General features: G+C 38.2%; 1 protein-coding gene across 1 annotated transcript in view; it reads right to left on the reverse strand.

The window, feature by feature from the left end:
• The window catches only part of elna (elastin a), a 37,218-nt gene extending 33,550 nt beyond the window's left edge, over nucleotides 1-3,668 (reverse strand). Inside the window, exon 1 of the mRNA XM_062419385.1 lies at nucleotides 3,389-3,668. Coding sequence (XP_062275369.1) covers nucleotides 3,389-3,464 — 76 coding nt within the window. The 5' untranslated portion in view covers nucleotides 3,465-3,668. The remainder of the gene's footprint in view (nucleotides 1-3,388) is intronic.
• Nucleotides 3,669-20,620: the final 16,952 nt, after the last annotated feature.

Below are 20,620 nucleotides of genomic sequence, written 5' to 3' on the forward strand. Positions count from 1 at the left end.
GTAGATAGTGCAGTCCTTTTGAATTATGTATCTATTAAAACAACTCATCCATCCCTAACCCCTGATCTGAACACTACAACACTTTTAACAGTAGTTTCAGTGATGGTGATAGGAAAACCTGTTGGCCAAAATGTTAGTAATCCCTTCTGGCTTGGAGTTTTGATGCAGAAAGTGACTTCCCAGCCAGGCAACATGCTTTGATGTAAAACTGCAAACCGTGGATAGAATTGTCCAATCTCCCAACACTTTCCTAGGATTTGTGCCAGAGTACGACATGAATACAGTAGAATAACAGTTCTTTCACAATTGCAAACCCTGCTTGCACAGTGCTTGTGACTAAAAGGCTCAGACCCAAATGAAAACGGAATGAGGTCACCTCACTGCAAATCACACTAAACCACTCGACATCAACAAATTAAAATGCCTTTGTGAGTCCAACATTAAAGACGCTGAAAAAAACAAGAAAAACCTCACTGAAGAAAAACCTCTGTCTTCCTCAGACAGTACTTCACATGGTCTGTTACTTTAATTGCACTGCAGAGTTGTTGAGTGCAGGGACGCCACTGTGTCACATTAATCCAGTACGCTGTGGTTGGCGCTCGACGTTGCCAAAAGAGGGATTAGTGCCAGAGAGGTGTTCACAACACACGCTACCAATAAAGCCTGAAGCACCACTTGCTTGAGGAATCAACACAATCAGATTGGGTATCTACCAGCAATGCCTGTGGTAATGCTGCTATTCATCACGAGTGTTTTGTGACAGCCAATGCATGCCATCCAATCGGCACTGATTTCATTAAACTTCACACACAGCTAGGGAATTGCCACTGATTAATGTATTAAATTCCTTAGTCTCAGGGCTGAATGTGGCCAATGCCAAATGAGGCAAACTAGCTTCCAGCAGTACTAAAAAAAACATCACACAAATTCTTTTAAGACTATGAAGGAACAGCGCAGCTATTTTCCCATTTTCATCTCCCTCTGGCCTTTGCTGGTCAGAACTGTGCCATTAACAGCGTCCATCATAAAAACCAAACTAATGACTTTGGCACGAGTTCACCAGTTGGTTGTTGAGATTGTCTTAGCTCAACACAGCATACATCATGGTTAGAAATAGATGGATGGGACACTTGATACTGTCTCTGCATTAATTAACTTTACAAAGCACTTGGTGTCATTTCAGTACATATTTGTAAGCACATTGTTGAGCGGTTCGTTTCCATTTATTAGGGCAGTGAAGTATGAGCTTGATTAAATTCCCTAGTTTAGGAATTTATTCAAAGAATTTTATCAACAGTCTGGAGCTGGATTTAATCTAGTTATCTAATGCAGTAATAAAAAACAGGTTACTGAGCCAAAGCTGCATCAACATACATTTATTTAGTAAGAATAACATCCACTGTATTCATAAGACAGATGTTTGTTTGTGGAATCTTAAGAAAGTCTGCCTCTTTCATTGTACTAAGGGGAACCAACAAATATACTCAAGTGCCTGCAAATGGTTTTTTAAGATGACAGGGGGCATATTTATTAACAAACTCCTTCCCAGATGTTTCCTCTAGAACCATAACTCATTTACACTTGTTGATGGAAAACATTCAGGCATCATAATTCAAGTGGTTAATTTCGCAAGCATAAGTGTAGTTTTCTGTGCAGAGGCACTGAATAAGCGTTAATGAGGTTCATGTTACACACAGATAATTGACCTTTGGGCCAAGCAGAGTGTTTTATATTTCAGGTCTGAGTGCACAGACACATGGAGATGATTTAAGCACCACAGAAACGTTATGGATGGATTTAACACTCACTTGAGATCAAAGTTGTGCTCTTAAGCCAGTACTGATATCTGTTGGCTCCTTTACCTGCAATATATTTTACCCAAATGCACCCTGAAATCTCAAGTGAAATGTGACTGGCACAGAGAAGAAAGGATAAATGTGCTATGAGACAGAGACGGAAGAAGGGCAAATACATTTTTTGATGTTACAATCTATGACCTGACAAAGACATCCTGGGTAGATCTTATAAACATCATCAAATTAGAGACAGCCAACAAACAAGTAAAAAAAAGTGAGACTTAATATGGACAAAATATTTCTTTTACAAAATCTTACAATCTAACCATAATGCATCTGAAAGATCACTTGGACACTGGGAGATAAGGAACATAAACAGCTGTGACTTTTAAGGAAATAAATACAACAGAAAATGGACTTGACTCCAGCATACCCAGTCCCAGATGCTAAACATGTTTTCCAGTTGGGGGTTGAATATTTGAGAGAATCTCAGCCAAACACAAACTGCACTTGAAACGAACTCCTCAAATCTGCATGTTGCTGCTTTGTGGATTTTGGGTAGACTTGGTAGCTCCAAGAAAAGCTTGGTGAGACTCGCATAGACTGTTTTTCCATCTGGTAGTTGATCAGGGGTACATTAAAAACTACTGGTTTTTCTGAGTGAAAAGAAGGACCAGCTGGAACCTTCTCATCCTGAATTATTACATGGTGGATCCTAAGCTTTACACTTTTACACCTATATACACTGTCTGGAGTCATGTAAATATACACAATGAATGCATAGGTGTGAGTGGGATGCAACTTAATTGTCTTATGCTGAAAAATACAGGCATGAAAAGATATTATAGAGAACTACATGTAATGAAATGTTACTTTATCATTTAAAATTTGATTTAAATTATGCACACACTAAAATTATGGCAGAAGAGTCGTCTCTTATTGTTAAACTCAACAAAAATGTAAAGCCTGTGGACACAAATATCTAGTCAACCCCTGGATAATGCTAAACATAACATCCAGCCTATTAGCAATGCACATGTAAATATGGTGCTAAGAATAACTCCCTTTCTATTTAACAGTGAAGAGATAGAAACAGCTATTCAGGGATTCATTGAGCATGCAGCAGATAAGACAGACTAAGACAGAGAGATAGACTGATAGACTCTTTCACTTTCATGACTGCAGCATGGGAGCTTTATATTACCAGTATATTTAAATCAGCAACCAAAGCAGAACTACATAACAATGTAACTGCATAACTGTCTTTTTTAAAGTTATAGTTGGGTAAAAAAAACAAAACTATCAAAGTTATAACTAAACACTTTTATTCAATAAAAAATGTCACTCAGCTATACTGCAACAAATAAATGACATGTTTAAAATATTATATAAAAAGAACTTTGCTTAAAAATAAGTTAAGCTTAATATGATGTCTTAATATGAATCTGATAAGCATGTGCAAAACTTTAATCATTTAAGATGTTGTGATGTTTCATGTCTCAGAAGGACACAAACAAAAAAATACACCTGTTCTTAGTCTGTGATTGATGCAGCGAAGATCACCACTCAAATCACCTGTGGCACACACTTACCTCCTTGAAGAGAAGGCTGAATCAGTACTATGAGGAAGAGTCCACAGAAGAGGAACAGCATGTTTCTGTTAGCCATCTCGCTCCAAAATGCACCACCCCTCTCTCGATCAGCTGGTTTTATTCTCTTCTAGCTAATTATCACTAACACTAAGTCTAAGAGAGTGAAGAAAAAAGGGAAAAAAGGGAAAAGATACGGGACTTGACGTAATTAGGAGAGGGCAAAGACTCTAGTTCAATGGATAACTTTGCTTTTTTTCCTCCTCTATGTCTGCTGTTTTTATTCTGGTCACTCCTGCCAACAGCCCAGACGCTGCTGCCAGCAAGGAAAGGGGGAGAGAGGGAAAGAGACACACTCAGGAGGAGAGAGAGAGAGAGAGAGAGAGAGAGAGAGAGAGAGAGAGAGAGAGAGAGAGAGAGAGAGAGAGAGAGAGAGAGAGAGAGAGAGAACCCCCCCCCCCCCCCCATCTCTCATCCAGAAGGAATTGAACTGTCTGCCAAGCATTTGCATGGATACGGAGCATACTTATCTCTAAGAGTCAGGAAAGAGACCGAAGAAGAGCAAACTACATACCCAGATAATTACTACAGCTCTATTTTTCAGCTGCTTAGTTTTCAGCACAAGCAGTAACACCATTTCTTGCTGTTTTACTTAAGAAATTGATATGAAAACTTTGAGACAGAGGGGATAAAATCAGGAACTATCTGCATGTGTCTACAAAATATCAGAACAAGACATTACAAAGTCACTGGTTGCAGGAATAAGCTGGAAATAGCAGTGCACCATGCCAGGCAGTCCATGCATAGAAGCCAGTCACAGAGGTTCAAATACAGAAATGAGAAAACTGTCGCCATCAGGCACAGATGACAGAGGATAAATAAGCCAAGAAACACCAGCTTGCTAGTTTGGGCAGTCTGTCAGAGCCAGTTCATCAAGATAATTGACATAGTGTGTCTCATAACAGGGATCAAAAGGAAGCACGGACTAACGTCTGTCAATTCTCAACTTTACAGGATGTAAGTAACTGACTTTTCTGAGCAGGAGCCAACAGACCTGATCCCTGAACAATCAATCTTTGAAGTATATGAAATTTTCACAACCTACTGTATGTGCTTTTAAGACTGGCTGCAGAATAGAGAAAAATAAAACCTGCTTCATGGCTTAAATATTTCTTTTATGGTTTTACAAAGTCAGAGAAAAATTGGGGCAAGATTCTCCTCGTTCCTGATGATATGTGTGCATCAGTGGTTACCACAGGTTATACGAGCTTTATCTCTTTATGAATAAACAATTTTGGCAGAGCATAATCACATTTTGCCAGCTGCCCTTTAATCTACTTGTTTTAAAAAATGGATTATGGAGAAGAAGTGACTACCCCCCAAAAAATCTTAACTGTATTTCCTAAAGTATGTTTTAAGACTCCTCTTCATTTACCAAATATAATATCAACAAATCACTTTAAAATAACTCCTGACTGATTAACTGTTTCACAGATCTCGTGTCGAAAGGAGATTTTCACCAGAGCTCTATCACTAACAGGACACATCCTCTCCAGACAGATTCAGCTTGGCTCTAAACATCTAGTCATTACTTAGAAAACACCTCACTGCTGACAAAGCTGTCATTGTCCATCTTTTTATTCTGCCCCGGGATACATTTTTGAGATTTTAAGTAGAACAGGTTGAACAGAGGTACTTTTTACTGGCAAAAGCTTTGGCCAAGCTCATTACTCTCTCAGACACAAACCTGACAGACCCGGCTGTTGCATGCATGCTAATGGGTTCTGCTTTCCAAGACACACAATATCCTTCATAGTAGTGACGTCCACCATTAATGTTCATATTCCCTCATGCTGATTTCTTTCAAGTTAGGTCAAGCATCCTTATAATATCAGCTGTTCAGACAGAATGCAGAGCACATTTTTACTTGAATTATGAGGTAGACTCATTCAGCTCCAGATAAGGTTGAATTTTTCTTTCAACTAGAAGCAATTTCCATTTGAGTGGATGCATCTCAATTAGTGTCTTTCACACATATTCATATTTGCCACAATGACAGCTTTCTCTTTACGTTTAGAGTAAATGCAACTATAGAAACTGATGATGTACACTTACACTTTATTTCTGGCATAGACTGAGACCTGCAAGAAACCAAATATGATTACTATTCCACTGAATCTAAATGGTGGGAAATACAGCTATGTGTGAAACAGACGGTGATCTAAAGGCCAAAAGTTAGTTTGATTCTTATTCTCAAATACACATTTTCTTGCAGAGAGGAACACATAGGTAAAAATGACCGAAAGACCAAGACCATCTTCACGTATTCACTTATTAAATTACAATATTTAAACATACTGTTCATGACATAACTGCATGAAAACAGATGAAGGTGGCCAGCAAGTAAATAAAATGAGCTGCCAGGCCTGGATATTAACTTTATAAACAGGGCTGTTTATAAATTCATTGAATTGTTTAAATTTAATTAAACAGTTTAATTTAGTTTTGCTGTTCTCAGGGCATACCTGAGGTCCCATTGCACCAGTGGACCATACCACACAAACGCCAATCATAGCCAATAGTAAACTGCCATAAAATAAATATCACACATGTTGGAAAGATTTCAACCCTGACTGAAACATCAGTTTTTCCCAGTGAACTCATCACATAAATGAAAAGAAATAACCTCACATTGAATAAGTATAAATAATCTACTATAGTCATGTCTTATGATTACAGTAAATCATTAGTTGCAAGCCAAACATGAGGAGGACACTGACCTAATGCTGTATTTTGCCTGGTACTATTCTATCCCTGTTTGATTTAAGACAAACGGCCCCAGCTGACTAATCTCTTTGGGAACCAGAAGTGTATTCTGGATGGGAGTAGTGTTTTTCTCCTTTTATTTGCAAGTCTAAATGTGTATTTTAACTCATGTCTGGTACTCCTCCTTTGGGCTAAGCCGAATCATGTTTTTGCCAAAAGGGCCGAAATTGAAGATAGATTCTGCTGAAGGATGACGGGAGGTCACACGGAATTTACTCCCATTAATTACACTGTAAACCATCAGTTCTTTATTACAATTATGTTACTGTGATAGCTCAACAAACTGTATTTTTTCCTTTACTTTTTCAAGATGAGAAACTGAACTATAATTCATAGTTTAAAGTGTTGTTAATAGCAACATATTTTTAGTTAATTGGTGCGACTGTGGTCACCATTGAAAAATGTGGTGAATCATTAGTTTCACCTTAGTTTGATATACTGCACATATTTTAGCTGTATACCTCAACAGAATTGATTTAATAGCAACTTTTCTTCTAATAATTAAGATAAATGGTATTTCATAACAGTGGTCAGTAGCAATTTGTAGAAGTTTCTGGACAAATCTGCAGATGAAGTGTAGATAGAAGCCAGTAGACGAGCTGTAATAAAAATCAAGATTGTTCTCTCACCACTCCCAGGTCACAGGCCAATATTGATTATGAGCCTGATAATACTGAGCTAAACAGCAGATTTGCTTCATACTCCTAAAGCTTTCTTATAGTTTGGGCCTTCTTTGTGTCTTTGTCACATTACATGAACTGGAACCAACTCTCTTGGAGACAACCAAGGATTACAAAAGATCCTTGCTTTAATGGCTCTGCATCTGCAGGCACAGTTGGCAGAGCATTTCTATATAATGCACTTTAACCTTCCAAGTACACTTGGCTTTTGTAAAAGGGAAATTAAGTCTGTAAAGACATGTCTATGAGGTCACTGCCAGAAACCATATCAACACAGTGAAGTAGAAGTATATTAAATTCCAAGCCACTGGGGGGTTTATTTACTAACCGACACACTAATTACTTCTGTGCTCTAAAACTTAATGGCCGCTGTTTCCCCAGTTCAGCGTCTACTTTAAGATGAGGCCTGCAACTCAAGCCAGTTGCAATATATGAATTACACAAAAACAGTCCAACAGACAGCAGCATTGCTCATAAAAATGTCATGAAACATGGTCAATCTGTAGGAATGAGATGGACTCCAGGAAAGTTGTCAATGCAGTCATGGCAAAACCCGTCTTGTAAGAAGTATTGAAAACATGTCTAATTACTCATTAATTGTAATTTTCTCACAGTCCAAACAAACAAGACATTTTCTTTGTATGTTCCTACATTACAAATCAGCCATGGTGACCCCAAAAAATACAACAGGATGTGCTTTAATATTAAATGATCAGCTGACAATTTTGAAGTCTGTCTTAAAACAATAATAAGGTGCTTTTATAAACATTAAAACATGTTTTGCCCGCTATTATCATTTCTCCTGTTCATACTGACCATAATAAGATCCCCTTCAAAGTCCATAGTCCTCATTTTGAGCAAAACTATGTGAGTTAGTGAAATAAAGTGGATATCTTCCACAGTCTTTTTAATAAAAAATTCCCATTTTTTGTCTCGACGGACAATGTTTTCCTGTTCAGCTGCAGTGGAAGGATTGTAACAAAATTTTTCTGGCACTAAAATGACAGTAAATTTGAAAGATATTGGCGAGATTTGACTCATTTTGATATTTTTGCATTGAAAGTGCATTATGAAAAGATCTCTTAATGGCCAGTATGAACATCATAACTTAATAACAGCATGACTATTGCTTTAGGACAGACTTAGTGAACCTATCCTTTAAGCCCAATGGGAGATACTACCTGTCAGTATTAAATAACATTCACAATTACTACAGAAAACTGAAGCAGAACCGAAGTATTCTGGTGAAGTAAACAAGTCTGAAAGTTTCAAATGATTTTGAATGAAAATAGAGATATAAATGCTGGGTTAGCACAACCAAACTATTTACATACAGGATTTAATGCAACATAGTTTACCATTATACTTAGAAGTTAGGTTGTAATTTTACTAACTAATGACAGAATATAGGAAAACAGATCAGGACTAGATATGCATTTACATTGATTAGGGGCCGTTATGTGCTGTTAATACTGCATAGAGGTTATTAAAGTTTTAAACATGTTTACGTCATGAAACGTAATTTAACTGTATGTAAACTGTTTAGACTATAGCTCAAACCCAACCACCTCTAACCTACTCATACTGTATGGACATGGTGTCACATACAATAAATCCAACATCTGTTCACTGAGCAGAAACATATTATCTATATTGGAGGCATCCATAGTGAACTGATGTAGCTGCCTGGGATCATCTCAGGTTCAAACAAGTATGCTGTTACAGATGGTGTGTTGTTTTTTTGTGTAGCCTATTTCTTGTAGAATGAAGGGAAATTACTGTGTAATACTCCACACATGGACTGCTTTTGGTACAAAGAGCCCTTCTTCACTGGGAAAGTGCTAACATCCTGCTGCGGGGTGCTGCGATGAATCCGTTCTGAGATAGTTATCATGCAGTGATCACAGAGTAAATTTGGCCAGCCCTGTTGGGCGATTCTAACACAATATGCATGCCAAGATTTTTTGATCTTCTTTTGGTCTACAAGTGACACCATTCAGGTTGGTTTGAGGCCCATTTAAGCTTCATTTGTTATAAGCTTCCTAAAACTTGCAAAAACCCGACAAAATGGTCAGACCACAGATGAAGGCATTCTTTAAGCTTATTTCTTCGATCCTCATCTTTGCCCAGTGGGACATTTAACAGTGAAAACCATCACAGATGACAAGTGCCCTGCACAAACAGCATTCATTTAATGACCTGTGGTGTCACCAACAAACACAGACAAGCAGACTGGCCTACTTCCAAAGTGTGATACACACATCCAGACCACACTCCAGATGTGGTTTCTCTCCAGTTAACATTACTCTGTATATGAAGCAGGTTCCAGTGAACATCAGATCCAAGCCCAGGCACCCAGGGAAAACTGATGAGTTCTGGAAAGGGCCAGACCAAGCAGCAGCGTGACTCATGTTTGGCATTAAAGTCTTCAAGACCAAACTTTAAGAGAGTTTTGCAAGCACTCAAGTAAAACATTCAAGTTTCTATGTATTCAGTCTCATTCAACATTTGCAGTGATCAAATGCATACATGGTAAAGACAAACTAAGATTTTGGTTACATACTGTATATTTTAAAATAAAGCCAACATTAGGAATGTAAGCTTTATTATAATGATTGTTATTACTCAGTTTGTCGGTGTATCTTCTCTGTTTCATTGAAGGGTTAGAGATAGAGAGAAGATAAATGAGTTGATCAGCTTAAAATCAAATATTATGATTAAGAATAAACAATAACTTTTTTAAAGTACTGAGACAGTTGTTTCCTTTATTTTCACAGTGTTTCTCAGGCTTTCTTTCAGACTCAAGAAGCAGGAACGTCCAGCAACGTGCCACTAAAAAGTGAGAGAGAATGTAGGAAGTAGATTTCACACAAAACAACGAAACAACTTTTCATCATGTCAGATGAAAATCCTGAGACAGACATGCTCAGGATACCGCAACCATTAAGTTAGCTGTTAACAACATGCTGATGTAATTGCACCTAAGACATGGGAAAACTGGCCAAAATGTCAGCATTCCCATGCATTTCACCAACTTAAAAAGCCAACAGTAGGATCATCAAAGATTGGCAAAACTGAAATTTCCTGTTGCTACAGATCAAAGGTATGTTTTAGATAAAATGAAATTCAGTTGCAGTTAGTTTGACCCACTACTCTGGGCTCAATTAAGTACATCGACACTCATTTCCAACATGCACACTAACACACTTCCTTGACATTGTTACAACTTCCTTATGTCCCCCATAACGGAACTCTTGAGGCCAGCAGCAGGGAGTTTACCATATGTGATAAGTGCCTTGGTTTTCTTAGTGTGTGAACATGAGTCAATGGCATTTTTCATAAATACCCACAAAGGAGAGCATGTGACAAACTGTCCAAGTCTGTAGATAAACCAGCAAGTTCTCACACCAAGTCAGAGTGTATCTCACCATTAAAGGAGATGCTTTGCAAAAAATGAGATTGTGTTAAACAATCAAAGTCTAAGGCAGTTCTCTGTCTCACTCCTTGCCCACTACTCATCTGACACTATGTTGAGTGCTTAGAGAAACATGGAGTGCAAATGGCTTTCACAATATTGAGAATCATAATTATCACAGTAGTTGTGCCAAGGGGGGATAGATTCTGGTGTGGTTATGACAAAAGAAGCAACATTTCAGTATATTCTGGAGAGAAAGCTGACAAAACAAACAGACATTACAACATCACCAATTTTAAACAGTGCTATTTGACTATGCAGATGCAGGAAGACTCAAAACAAAGCCAAAGAGACCCTGTTGCGGATAATGTGTAGCTAACCCTGATTTATTTGGCGATCCTGGTATGGTTTGTTAAAACATCTAGGTGTCTTTGGCTTGCTAGCTTGCTATGTTAATCAACTTTTCTTTTTTTTTTCTTTTTTTTTTTTTACAAATCAGCCATTTACTTCAAGCTAACACTCATTTCACTCTGAACAGGTGCAGTAAGGTACAACCAGCTTGTGTTTCATGTTAGCTCATGTTTTGCATTGTTTGAGGTTTATTGGGCCATTAAACTAAAATCATGAGCTAAAAGAACTGCAAACTGGGATCTTCAATCACAGTGGGATCCTCAGTTCATTGCACATTGTAATGAATAATTTAATATAATGATAAAATCTTAAATTTAATCTTTAATAGTTTAATTAAGCTTTAAGTGCTGTAAAAGTCACAATTGTATAGCACTCTATCCATGAAAAGAGAATTGTAGGATTTTGACCTGAGCGCATAGTACTATGCTAGTGCACATTTAAGGTATTGTTTTGTGTAATGTTTTATCCAACCTAAATAACTATCATAATAAAACAACACTTCAATCAAAACAAAAATAACTGTAACTTAATTGCACTTAATGAGAGATAACGGCTTGCAGAATCATGTCAGCCAGGTTCCAATATCAACACAGTAAATTGGGGCCGTCAACCTTGCATTATAGACGAGATAGATAGATAAAAAAATATTTTCAGAAGAGGAAGAAAAGTTAACTAAAATACTGCATCCTTATAAGGTAGATGACATCGCGAAAAAGCAAAGGTCTGTTGTCAATGTCAAATAAGTTAGTGGGGTTTTTTTCTTTGTTTTCCATATTGTAGTCTTATTATATTCAGATTTAGATATGCTTAATGGACGGCTTTATCTTGACTATAGTTCACTCATTTTGTATCAAGGAATTTAAATGGATTTGATTAATTAATTTGGTTGTGATTGATTGACCTGAAAGTCAGGACAGGCAAGGAAATAACAAGTTCTATATACAGTATTGTTTACAAAAATTATAACTCTTACCCACTTTGTTAAAAATGCTGGGCACCAATAATGATAATGGTCAGTTTTTGCAAATGTGCACTCACATTGAAAAGTTTTCCTTTGACTTTTATGTACATTACATGTATAAAACACCCTTCCTCAAATATAATGAATGAAGAAAAAAAAAGGCTGCTAAAGTTATTGTACATTTTGGACTCATGCTGCAACAAAATCAGGAGACTAATCTTTGATCTTAGGATAATGTCTGATAAACAGTAAGAAAATAAACAACTACACATTGATACCATGGAAATAGACAGTTCAAACAGCAGTGAGCTATGAGTCTGTAAAACTAACTGTCCAACACTGAAATTTGATGGTAGATGAGAATTTCTCTGGACTTTATCTTGGCTCAAAACATCCATCCCACAAAACAACATAAATACTAGCTCTGCTTGATGAGAGTTCTTGAAACTGTCAGAAAGCTCCATGTGAAATGAAATAACTGTTGTTATAAAAAAGTGTTTTCAATAGTTACGTAACTGATACTAGTCTAAGTCTTACATATTTTGTGCCAACAATTGAATTAAGTGAGTGAGTAAGCCCGTAAACATGGAGACTGAGGGACAGAATTTCTCTCATGTCACTAGCTATATTTACATCTACATCAATATTCAATTCTTACTGTATTGACAAGGTCACATGGTGGTGATTTGTTCTATAGTTGGTTGCCAGTCGTCAAGGAGGTGGGTCTTGCTCTAATATGACCCTATCAAGACGAGGAGAAAAGAATAGAGGAAGAAAGAAAACCAAAGTAGGATAAGTTGGTGTGCTGATGCAAGACAGCAAAAGAACAACTGCAGGCAGGCAACAAACAAAAACTTGCAAAAAGACTGGAGCACTTTTACAGCAGCACAAACTTTGTTCTATAAGCTGACATTTCAGCACAAACATGTCTTATTCAGAGTTACACAAGAGTCATGTCGAGCTCACAGTGATTTAAGTGCAACCTGCATCCTTTGTTGGCAATGATGTATATTGTGGCCTGTAAGTTGAGCCCAAGTACTAACTGTGTAACAACCACGCTTTAATAGTAAAGAACATTTCTTTCACAGACAGGTTAGTAATTTACTATATACTACATGAAGCAAAATGGAAAAAGACAAAATACTCAGATGCTGCTGTAAGATGCCATTTCATGATTATTCTTTCCGCAGTGCTTTTGTTTAAACAAAAAAACTCTTTGTTTTTGTAACAAAGAGTAGGTAAGAGAGCTAGAATTATATGAAAGAGAATAGAAGAGGTTCGGAGCAGATTGCTTAAAAAAATAAATAAATAAAAATGAATTACAGTAGCAGCTGTTCTTCTTAGCATATTCTGACCACACGGGTAGAGAGACTGTGCTTGTCACAGTACTCTGAGGTATAGAAAGGAGCAAAACTATACTAAAGCCATTATGTGTATTGGCCTATGATTATGCAATTTATTGTACTTAAGTGTTTTCAAACATTATGTCCTGCTTATGTTGTGATTAAGTTGTAAGTCAAGATAATATACTAATACAACTTTACCACCAATAAACAGTAGAATTTGAAGTAGCAGCGTACAGTAAATGTTTTGATTGAACGCAGTGCACAGTCAACAAATTATCCCCTTAAAAAATAATTCAGATTTTTGGTCATCAGTACTCATGATTGGCTGGCTAATTCATATATTTTTCAACATTCCATTTTAAAATTTTCCCTAACTCCATTATGCATTTTTGACAGTTCAAAAACTGTTCATCTAAGACAGGTCATAAAAGCACGTAGGCCGTGTCTGTGCACAGTGGATATTCTGTTGAAAAGTCATTACATTCCCTGGGCAGCTGCTACAAATTGCATGCCAGGTCGGATGTTTACCTAGAATGAGATCACATCAGATAAAAACCCCCAAAGCATCAGTGTAGAGTAGCACGTGCATTTGTTGTACAAGTGCATTTACATGCAGATTGTGACATCAAGCTTCAATTTCAATTCTACGAGCCTTTAGATTTATCACCCTTCAAGTTCTTGGCAGCCCTGTCTTTCTTTGTCTTCTAAAGTTACTTCACTAGCAAGGACCAGACCATCAACAAGATGCATTCAAATTATTTATTAAAGAAAAGATTGATGAGGGTAGTTCTTCTACTTGCTGGATGCATTGTGGGGAGGCTTTGTGGAGAATCTGCTGCAGAACCCAGCAATGACAAACCGCCAAACCTCAATCACTTATGAAGAGACTGAGCAGATCTGAGATCTTTGAGATCTGAACAAATGTATCAATGATACATTTGGGTAGTCTGCCAACCCATGAGTTGTATGAAGTGTTCTGGCATGCCATTGTAGGAGGCTGAAGTGGCGGCTCTGATCTAAAGGAGTGTCCGGCTTAATGAATTGTAGAAATGCCACATAAGGACAAGGAAAGTAAGTGGTGGAAGTGATGGTGAATCGAGTACCCACCTGTCCAGATTCAGAGATGAAAAGATGATCTATCAATGTTGTTGCGTTGGTTGTGGTAAATGGTCCAGAATAGATGGTGTAGATGCAGACTGACAGCCAGACAAGTCAGTAGTAAGAAGAAGGCAGCTGTACAGTAGGATGAGAGGGTTGTGAGTGATAGACTATTGATGATGGAGTTATGAGAGTTTACAAGTTGAATGTCAGTGCTGAATATGGAAGAACTGGTGTAGCGAGGGGTAGGATAGATAGATATTTATTGTCCCCAGAGGGAAATTCTTTTTCACAGACTGTCAGCTACTGATGGGTTGAAGAAACCCCACCAACATTGAAACAATATACATACACACACACACACTGTAAGACACCACTAAACATTGAGCAACATGTAATACACACATACTACACAAACACTACCAGACATTAAACAACCGACACATATATATAGCACACTAAGGAGGGCTGGGTCCATATGAGGTTATTGGGGAAGGTTATTGAGTGCTGAGATGGCAGACGGGACCAGGCTCTTGCTGAAGCGTGCCCGTCTCCATCTCAGAGTCCTGTATCTGCGACCAGACGGCAGCAGTGTGAAGTGATGGTAGAGAGGGTGATCCGGGTCGTTGGTTATTGCTTGTGCGAGGCGTGTGACTGCTCTGTGGTTGAGCTCGGTGAGGTTTCGTGTGGGATGGTTGATGATCTTGGATGCGGTGTGTGTTATTTTTGTTAGTTTGTTCCTGTTAGTGGTGGACAGCATGTTATAAAAACAGGGTGAACAGTACAGGAGGATGGGTTGGATAATGCTGGTGTACAGTAGTGACAGAAGGTGGGGGGCAACAGAGAGGGCACGGAGTTTGCGGATTACATGGAGTCTCTGTTGGGACCTTTTGTGTATGTTGGTGATGTGTTGATCAAATGTCAGTTCATTGTCTATGGTGAGTCCGAGGTATTTGAAGTGACTGACCTGTTCAACTGTTTGGTTATGGATGGAGGTGGGAACCAGTCCAGATGGGGGTGTGCGTGTAGTGTGGATGACCATTTCTTTTGTTTTGACCATGTTCAGTTCCAGAAAGTTATTGGTGCACCACTGAGTGAAGTGAGAGATGGAATGTTGGTAGGCAGTAACTGAGTTATTGTCACTGAGCAGACCTAGGATGGCAGTGTCATCTGAATACTTGTAGTATGTGGTGATTGGTGCGGGGCTGATGCAGTCATTTGTGTAGAGGGTGTAAATCTCTGTATCTTCATGAGGGGCCAAGCTTCTGAATTCTGCAATGATAAACAGGAAGGAGAGTCAGCTATGGCTTTGGAGTGACCATGAACATGATCTGTGGAAAGAACATATTGGTGTGAGTGCCAGATTAGGAAATGCATGATGGATGGGGAGTTGCCAAAACTGTGAGGTTGTCTGAGTATATGAGGATGGAGGCTATAAGAGGATGGGACTATTTATGGCCTCACAAAATAGCAGCAGCTATTATGGGGTAGATTTCAAAGAGAGAAAGGGAAGTGACCTAGCATTTTTTGCAAGCTCTAGGGGCCATTCTGCTGTGAACCATCTTCCACTGAAGACACAAAATGGGAGTGGCATCAGTGTACAGATGGATGTCATGTGGGTGAGTCAGTTGGTCATCGTAAAAGATGGTGATCCCATTCCAGTTGGCCAAGTTAGAGCCACATACTGAGTTCTGCATGACTTGAACTGTCCTAGGAGATGGAAGTCAAGCAAGATGGAATAGAAGAGGGGATAGATAGCAAATGAGAGATGAAGGCTTGCCCTTGGGGAATGGTACATAGAGTGAAGTTTAGGTGGCCTAGGAGAAAGAGAAATTGGCGACTGGTGCAGCACGGGGCAAAGAGGAAACTGGAGATCACAGCTTTTTGACTGGGAGTGAAGCCTGAAACAGATTTGTGTCAAGAGTGATTCCAAGGAACTGAAGGGATGTGGAGGGGCCCCCTGTTTTCTCTGTGGTGATGAGGGAGGGGAAATGATGAGGAAATTGTCCAAGAGACGGACAAGGAATGAAATGTTATGGTTGTTAGACAGGATCCAACAGACGGTTTCTGACAGGGTGTTGAAGATTTTTGGGCTACTTTTGTAACCGAAAGTGAGCCTAAAAGCAAAATAATGTGCACCTCGCCAGCAGATGCCGAAGAATCTCCACAAGTCAGGGTGGACAGGGAGGACTGTGAAAACACTGGTGATGTCCACTTTTGAGAGTCACTACCCCTTGCCGGTGAGTTTGATGAGAGGCATGGCTTGGTTGATGGTGGCATAGTGAGGAGAGAAGTTTTTGCTTGTAATCAAACTATTAATACTAGTCATAATCATGCATTTCTTTCTGGAGTATTTCCTGGTTGATATATCGAAGGGGTTGGGTAGTTAGTGTCGGCGAATTAAGGAAATGATAAGATATTAAAAATAGCTCTCGTAATCAGGGGCACCATCCTTCACCTAAGAAGGAAAAGATTTTACTTAATTGGCTGTTTGTTTGATTAGCCAATTAATAAATCAATAAATTGTAATTAATAAATCAAGAAATTTCAGAATCAGTCAAATACCTAAAGTTCATGGCTCTACGGTTCAATAGATCCCCTGTACCACTTCAAAGAATAGACATACACAATTGATTGAGTTTTTCTGGATTTTATTAACTACACACTACTTATAAATGAAGTATAAATAAATGTAATGATGAGTTTGCGATACAATATGAATTCAACAGACTGCTCGATATAGCGATATGAATGAAAGATGATGGTGAATGATTAATTTAAATGAAGGATATGTAATTATGTGGAAACTAAGAAAACGTTTTACTGAGTTTTACTTTTATAGAAAATTTGAATTACTTGATCCGACATCAACCCTTGATTAAAGCAATATTTGGATCCTACTTTCATCCATGGAGGGTCTCAGCTGTCCGTCCTTCAGAACCATGCGTACGCACACCAAGTGGAAGATCTCAGAGCGCGTCGCAGGTCCGGGCGGGGTGCTGTGAGGATGGTCCGGTTCGGCTGGCCGTTTCTCCGACTGCCTGGTCCGGTGGTTGTCTGCCTGCAGACTTTGTCCTTCTCGATTATGATGAGTCGTAGGATTGACAGACGTTTGTCTGCCCAAAAAGCTCTCGCAGGTTGATGAAAGATGGAGTTGGCCACACGTCAAATCCTCAAAAAGGGTCAAAAACAGCTGACTGCAAAACTTAATGACGTGTTTACTTAAAGGGCCTTTTCTCTGTACGTTTGCTGACAAAGTTACACGGTTACAAAAACTTAAGAAAACTTAGATAAATAATAACTAAAGATTAAAATAAGATAAGGTGACTAAGGTAAGAATGTGTGAGGTGAAGAAAAGGAAAGATGGAAAGCTGGAGCAAAGCCAAGTCAAGTCAAAAAAGCAAAAAGCCAAGCCAAGATGGGTGCAGCTGGGTTTTGTCCTGGGGAGGGCTTGTGTGTCAGCCAATCAGGTTCATCACAGCTACTTTGAGGATCTAATTTACTGTGAAACTTTTCATCATCATCATTCATTCAGTATTTAATCCTGAGTATAAAATGCATACTATAACATAGTAACACAGAACACAGGATGTATCATTCTGGCATTAATATAACATCAGCTTGATTCATCAAGCTGCTATTCATTCAAACCTGAAAAGGATAAATATGATCAAGCATGATCACATTGTTATTCTACTTATTCCATGACAGATAATTGATTATCACCATAATGTAAGCATAACATCAATGTAACACTTTCTCACATTAAGTAAACATTCTCATACCAACATTTGTTTTTATGAAAGGAGGAAGTTCTTCAAATACCCATTTATAGGTGATCGCTGTAATAGCTGTTACAATGGAGGTTTCTTTAGGCAATTGATACTGATATAAGTAATTGGTATTGTTTAAACCATACTATTTACTAAGATGTTCTTGTTTAAGTCTTTATCACTAATTTTCTCACTTTCATGCTCTGTGTGGTTTCAGGAGACAGGAAAGTTAGGAATGTTCAGTGTCTCATTATTTATGACGGCGGTCTGTGTGACTCTAATCTGAATGAAGAAAGGGTTAGTAAAGTCTCTTCGATAAATTATGACGTCCAAAGGAAGCACCAAAATCTGTCTTTCGTTACTTTTATGTAGTTCTTGTCACTTTGGGTTGCTCCATGGAATGTTAATGGATCTTTGTTTGTCCAAGAGAGAGACCATGTCAGTCTCTATATCAAACCTGATCCAATTGACTCATCCCAGGGTCAAAGGTGACTCTGACCAGATGATGTTCTGAGCCGTATCGATGCTGTGTCCGCTACATTAGTCTTACCGAGTTGCTGCGAAGTGGGGTTGTGTGGACACACAAGGTGGACATGTCCACTGCCAAAAAAGGAACAGATGTGGAGGAAGTGGCACTGGGACTGCATCTGGTATTTGTTGAAGTTTGTGTAATATGGTGCGACCTCCTTGGTGCATGATACTTTAAAAAAAAATCTATGTCATTTGTTATAGAAGAGATGACAGCTGGTGTTGATGATTTGGCTTTGAAGGTATAGATGCTGGTGTGTCCTCTAATGACAAGTGAGAGAAAACTGAAGTGCTTGCTCTGTTTTGATGTGGCTCAGCAAGGGCGGGAGCAGGGAGAGGCTGGGCGAGATAGAGTGCCACATAGAAAACAAGTAAAAGAAAATATATACATACATACACACATGCATACATACATACATACATACATGTAGATGTAGATATAGATATAGATATCAGTTTTTACATTGAAAAACTTCTATTAAGGAAAACGGAAGAAGTATAAATACTTACATTCAGGTTGCAACAACAACATAACTATTATTACAGATACTATGAAACTGCACAGTAGGCTTAAAAATTGTAGTTTGATTTTGAAAATAATAAAGCTAAAACAATCATGTTACATACCAAGCCTCTATAAAGTTTGAACTTTACAGAAGCTGGTTTTGATTGTTTTAGCAGTACTACTACGTAAAATAGATGGAATAACGACAAGAAAAATAGACTAACCTTCTTTATATGCTTGAACAAAAAGAACACAAACTAAATGTCATACACCGCAGCATTCTTTGATGATATGACTTTACCGATGTCTTTTCTATATCACATCATTGTTGTCAGCAAGGCCCAAACAGCTACCAGTTTGATTTCCAAACAGACACTGTTCATTTTAATTTTGTCCATATCCGACAAAGTTCCATGCCTATGAAATGAAGAATAGTTTAGAACAACTTGGTAATATCTGCAATTTGTCTGTCGTTTGTTGTCTCAGATATAATGCAGACATACTGCAACACTTGAATAGCATGGGAACGTCTTTAATCTTTAATGTTATTAGTGCACCTGTGCTTTTTCTACTATGAGTCAAAAGGGTCTTTTGGTCAATGTAACTGTTCTTCCTTCCATATAGGCTGTGAGGTGATTCCTGATTTCAATGTTTTTATTCTGATTAGTTTTAGTGAAATGCTTGTGTTTTCTTCAGAAATGCAACTAACAGGGAGTATGCCTTAGCTGTGGTTCAGCAAGGGAATACTGTCTGGGGAAGAGGGAATGAAAGTTTTGAAGGTTTCAATTTTGTTTATTCAGATTGCTAAAGTCTCTAGCCTCAGTTTTACATCAATGCATTTTTGCAAAGAAAAAGTGTGCCGTTGCACCACAGGGGGATCTTTTCAGTGCCAATATGGAGAAGAGGAATAATTATCCCAACACACAAATTGGCAAAGAATGAACCTGCTCCTCTTTAGAGTTTGAAATTCATGGAGAATGGTCAAGTCAGGAAAGGAAAGACCTTGTGTTTGATCATCTGCCATAATCCTCAAAGGCGCCACAAATGTCATTCCGGCCTTCCATTCTTGTAACATTTCCAAAAGCTTAGTATTGCGAAATATGTAGCCTAAAACTAATTTTGCAGTCCTGTTGTTAATTATGACCCCTGTTCCCAAATTTCCCCTAGAGGTGCTGTGCATAATTTACACCATGTTCAAAAGGAAAATTGTACTATGCATCTATTAGTGTGCTGAATTAATATGTACTCCAAATGCAACCAGCTGATGTGTACAGTAAAGTCTCCAATAAAACTTCTATTATCCAGTGATTTCCACTTATTATAAGAACACCAGGACTTGTTTCTCACTACCTGTGGCATACAGTTTCATTAAGAAAGTATTCATTTCTCATTTTCCATAAAATTGCTTTTTTACAAGTGAAAGAAGCTAAATAATTAGAGAGTAGAATAACAGACCCAATGCATATTACTATAATACTGCTACCAGAGCCACATTATAACTACAGGGAGTCCTGCACTTCAGTAAATGTATGCTGTATATCAAATCTATGAGTTCTATTCTCTAAGTATAATGACCCTGCTTCTTTCATCAAAGAAGGAGCTTTGTTGAGCTTTTTTTCTTCTCTTGTACCCTGGCAATATAATTACATCATTCATTAAAACACTTTTATTGGCTTGAAAACAAAAAAATGT

Source organism: Scomber scombrus, chromosome 5, assembly GCF_963691925.1.
Source record: "Scomber scombrus chromosome 5, fScoSco1.1, whole genome shotgun sequence".
Lineage (NCBI taxonomy): Eukaryota > Metazoa > Chordata > Actinopteri > Scombriformes > Scombridae > Scomber > Scomber scombrus.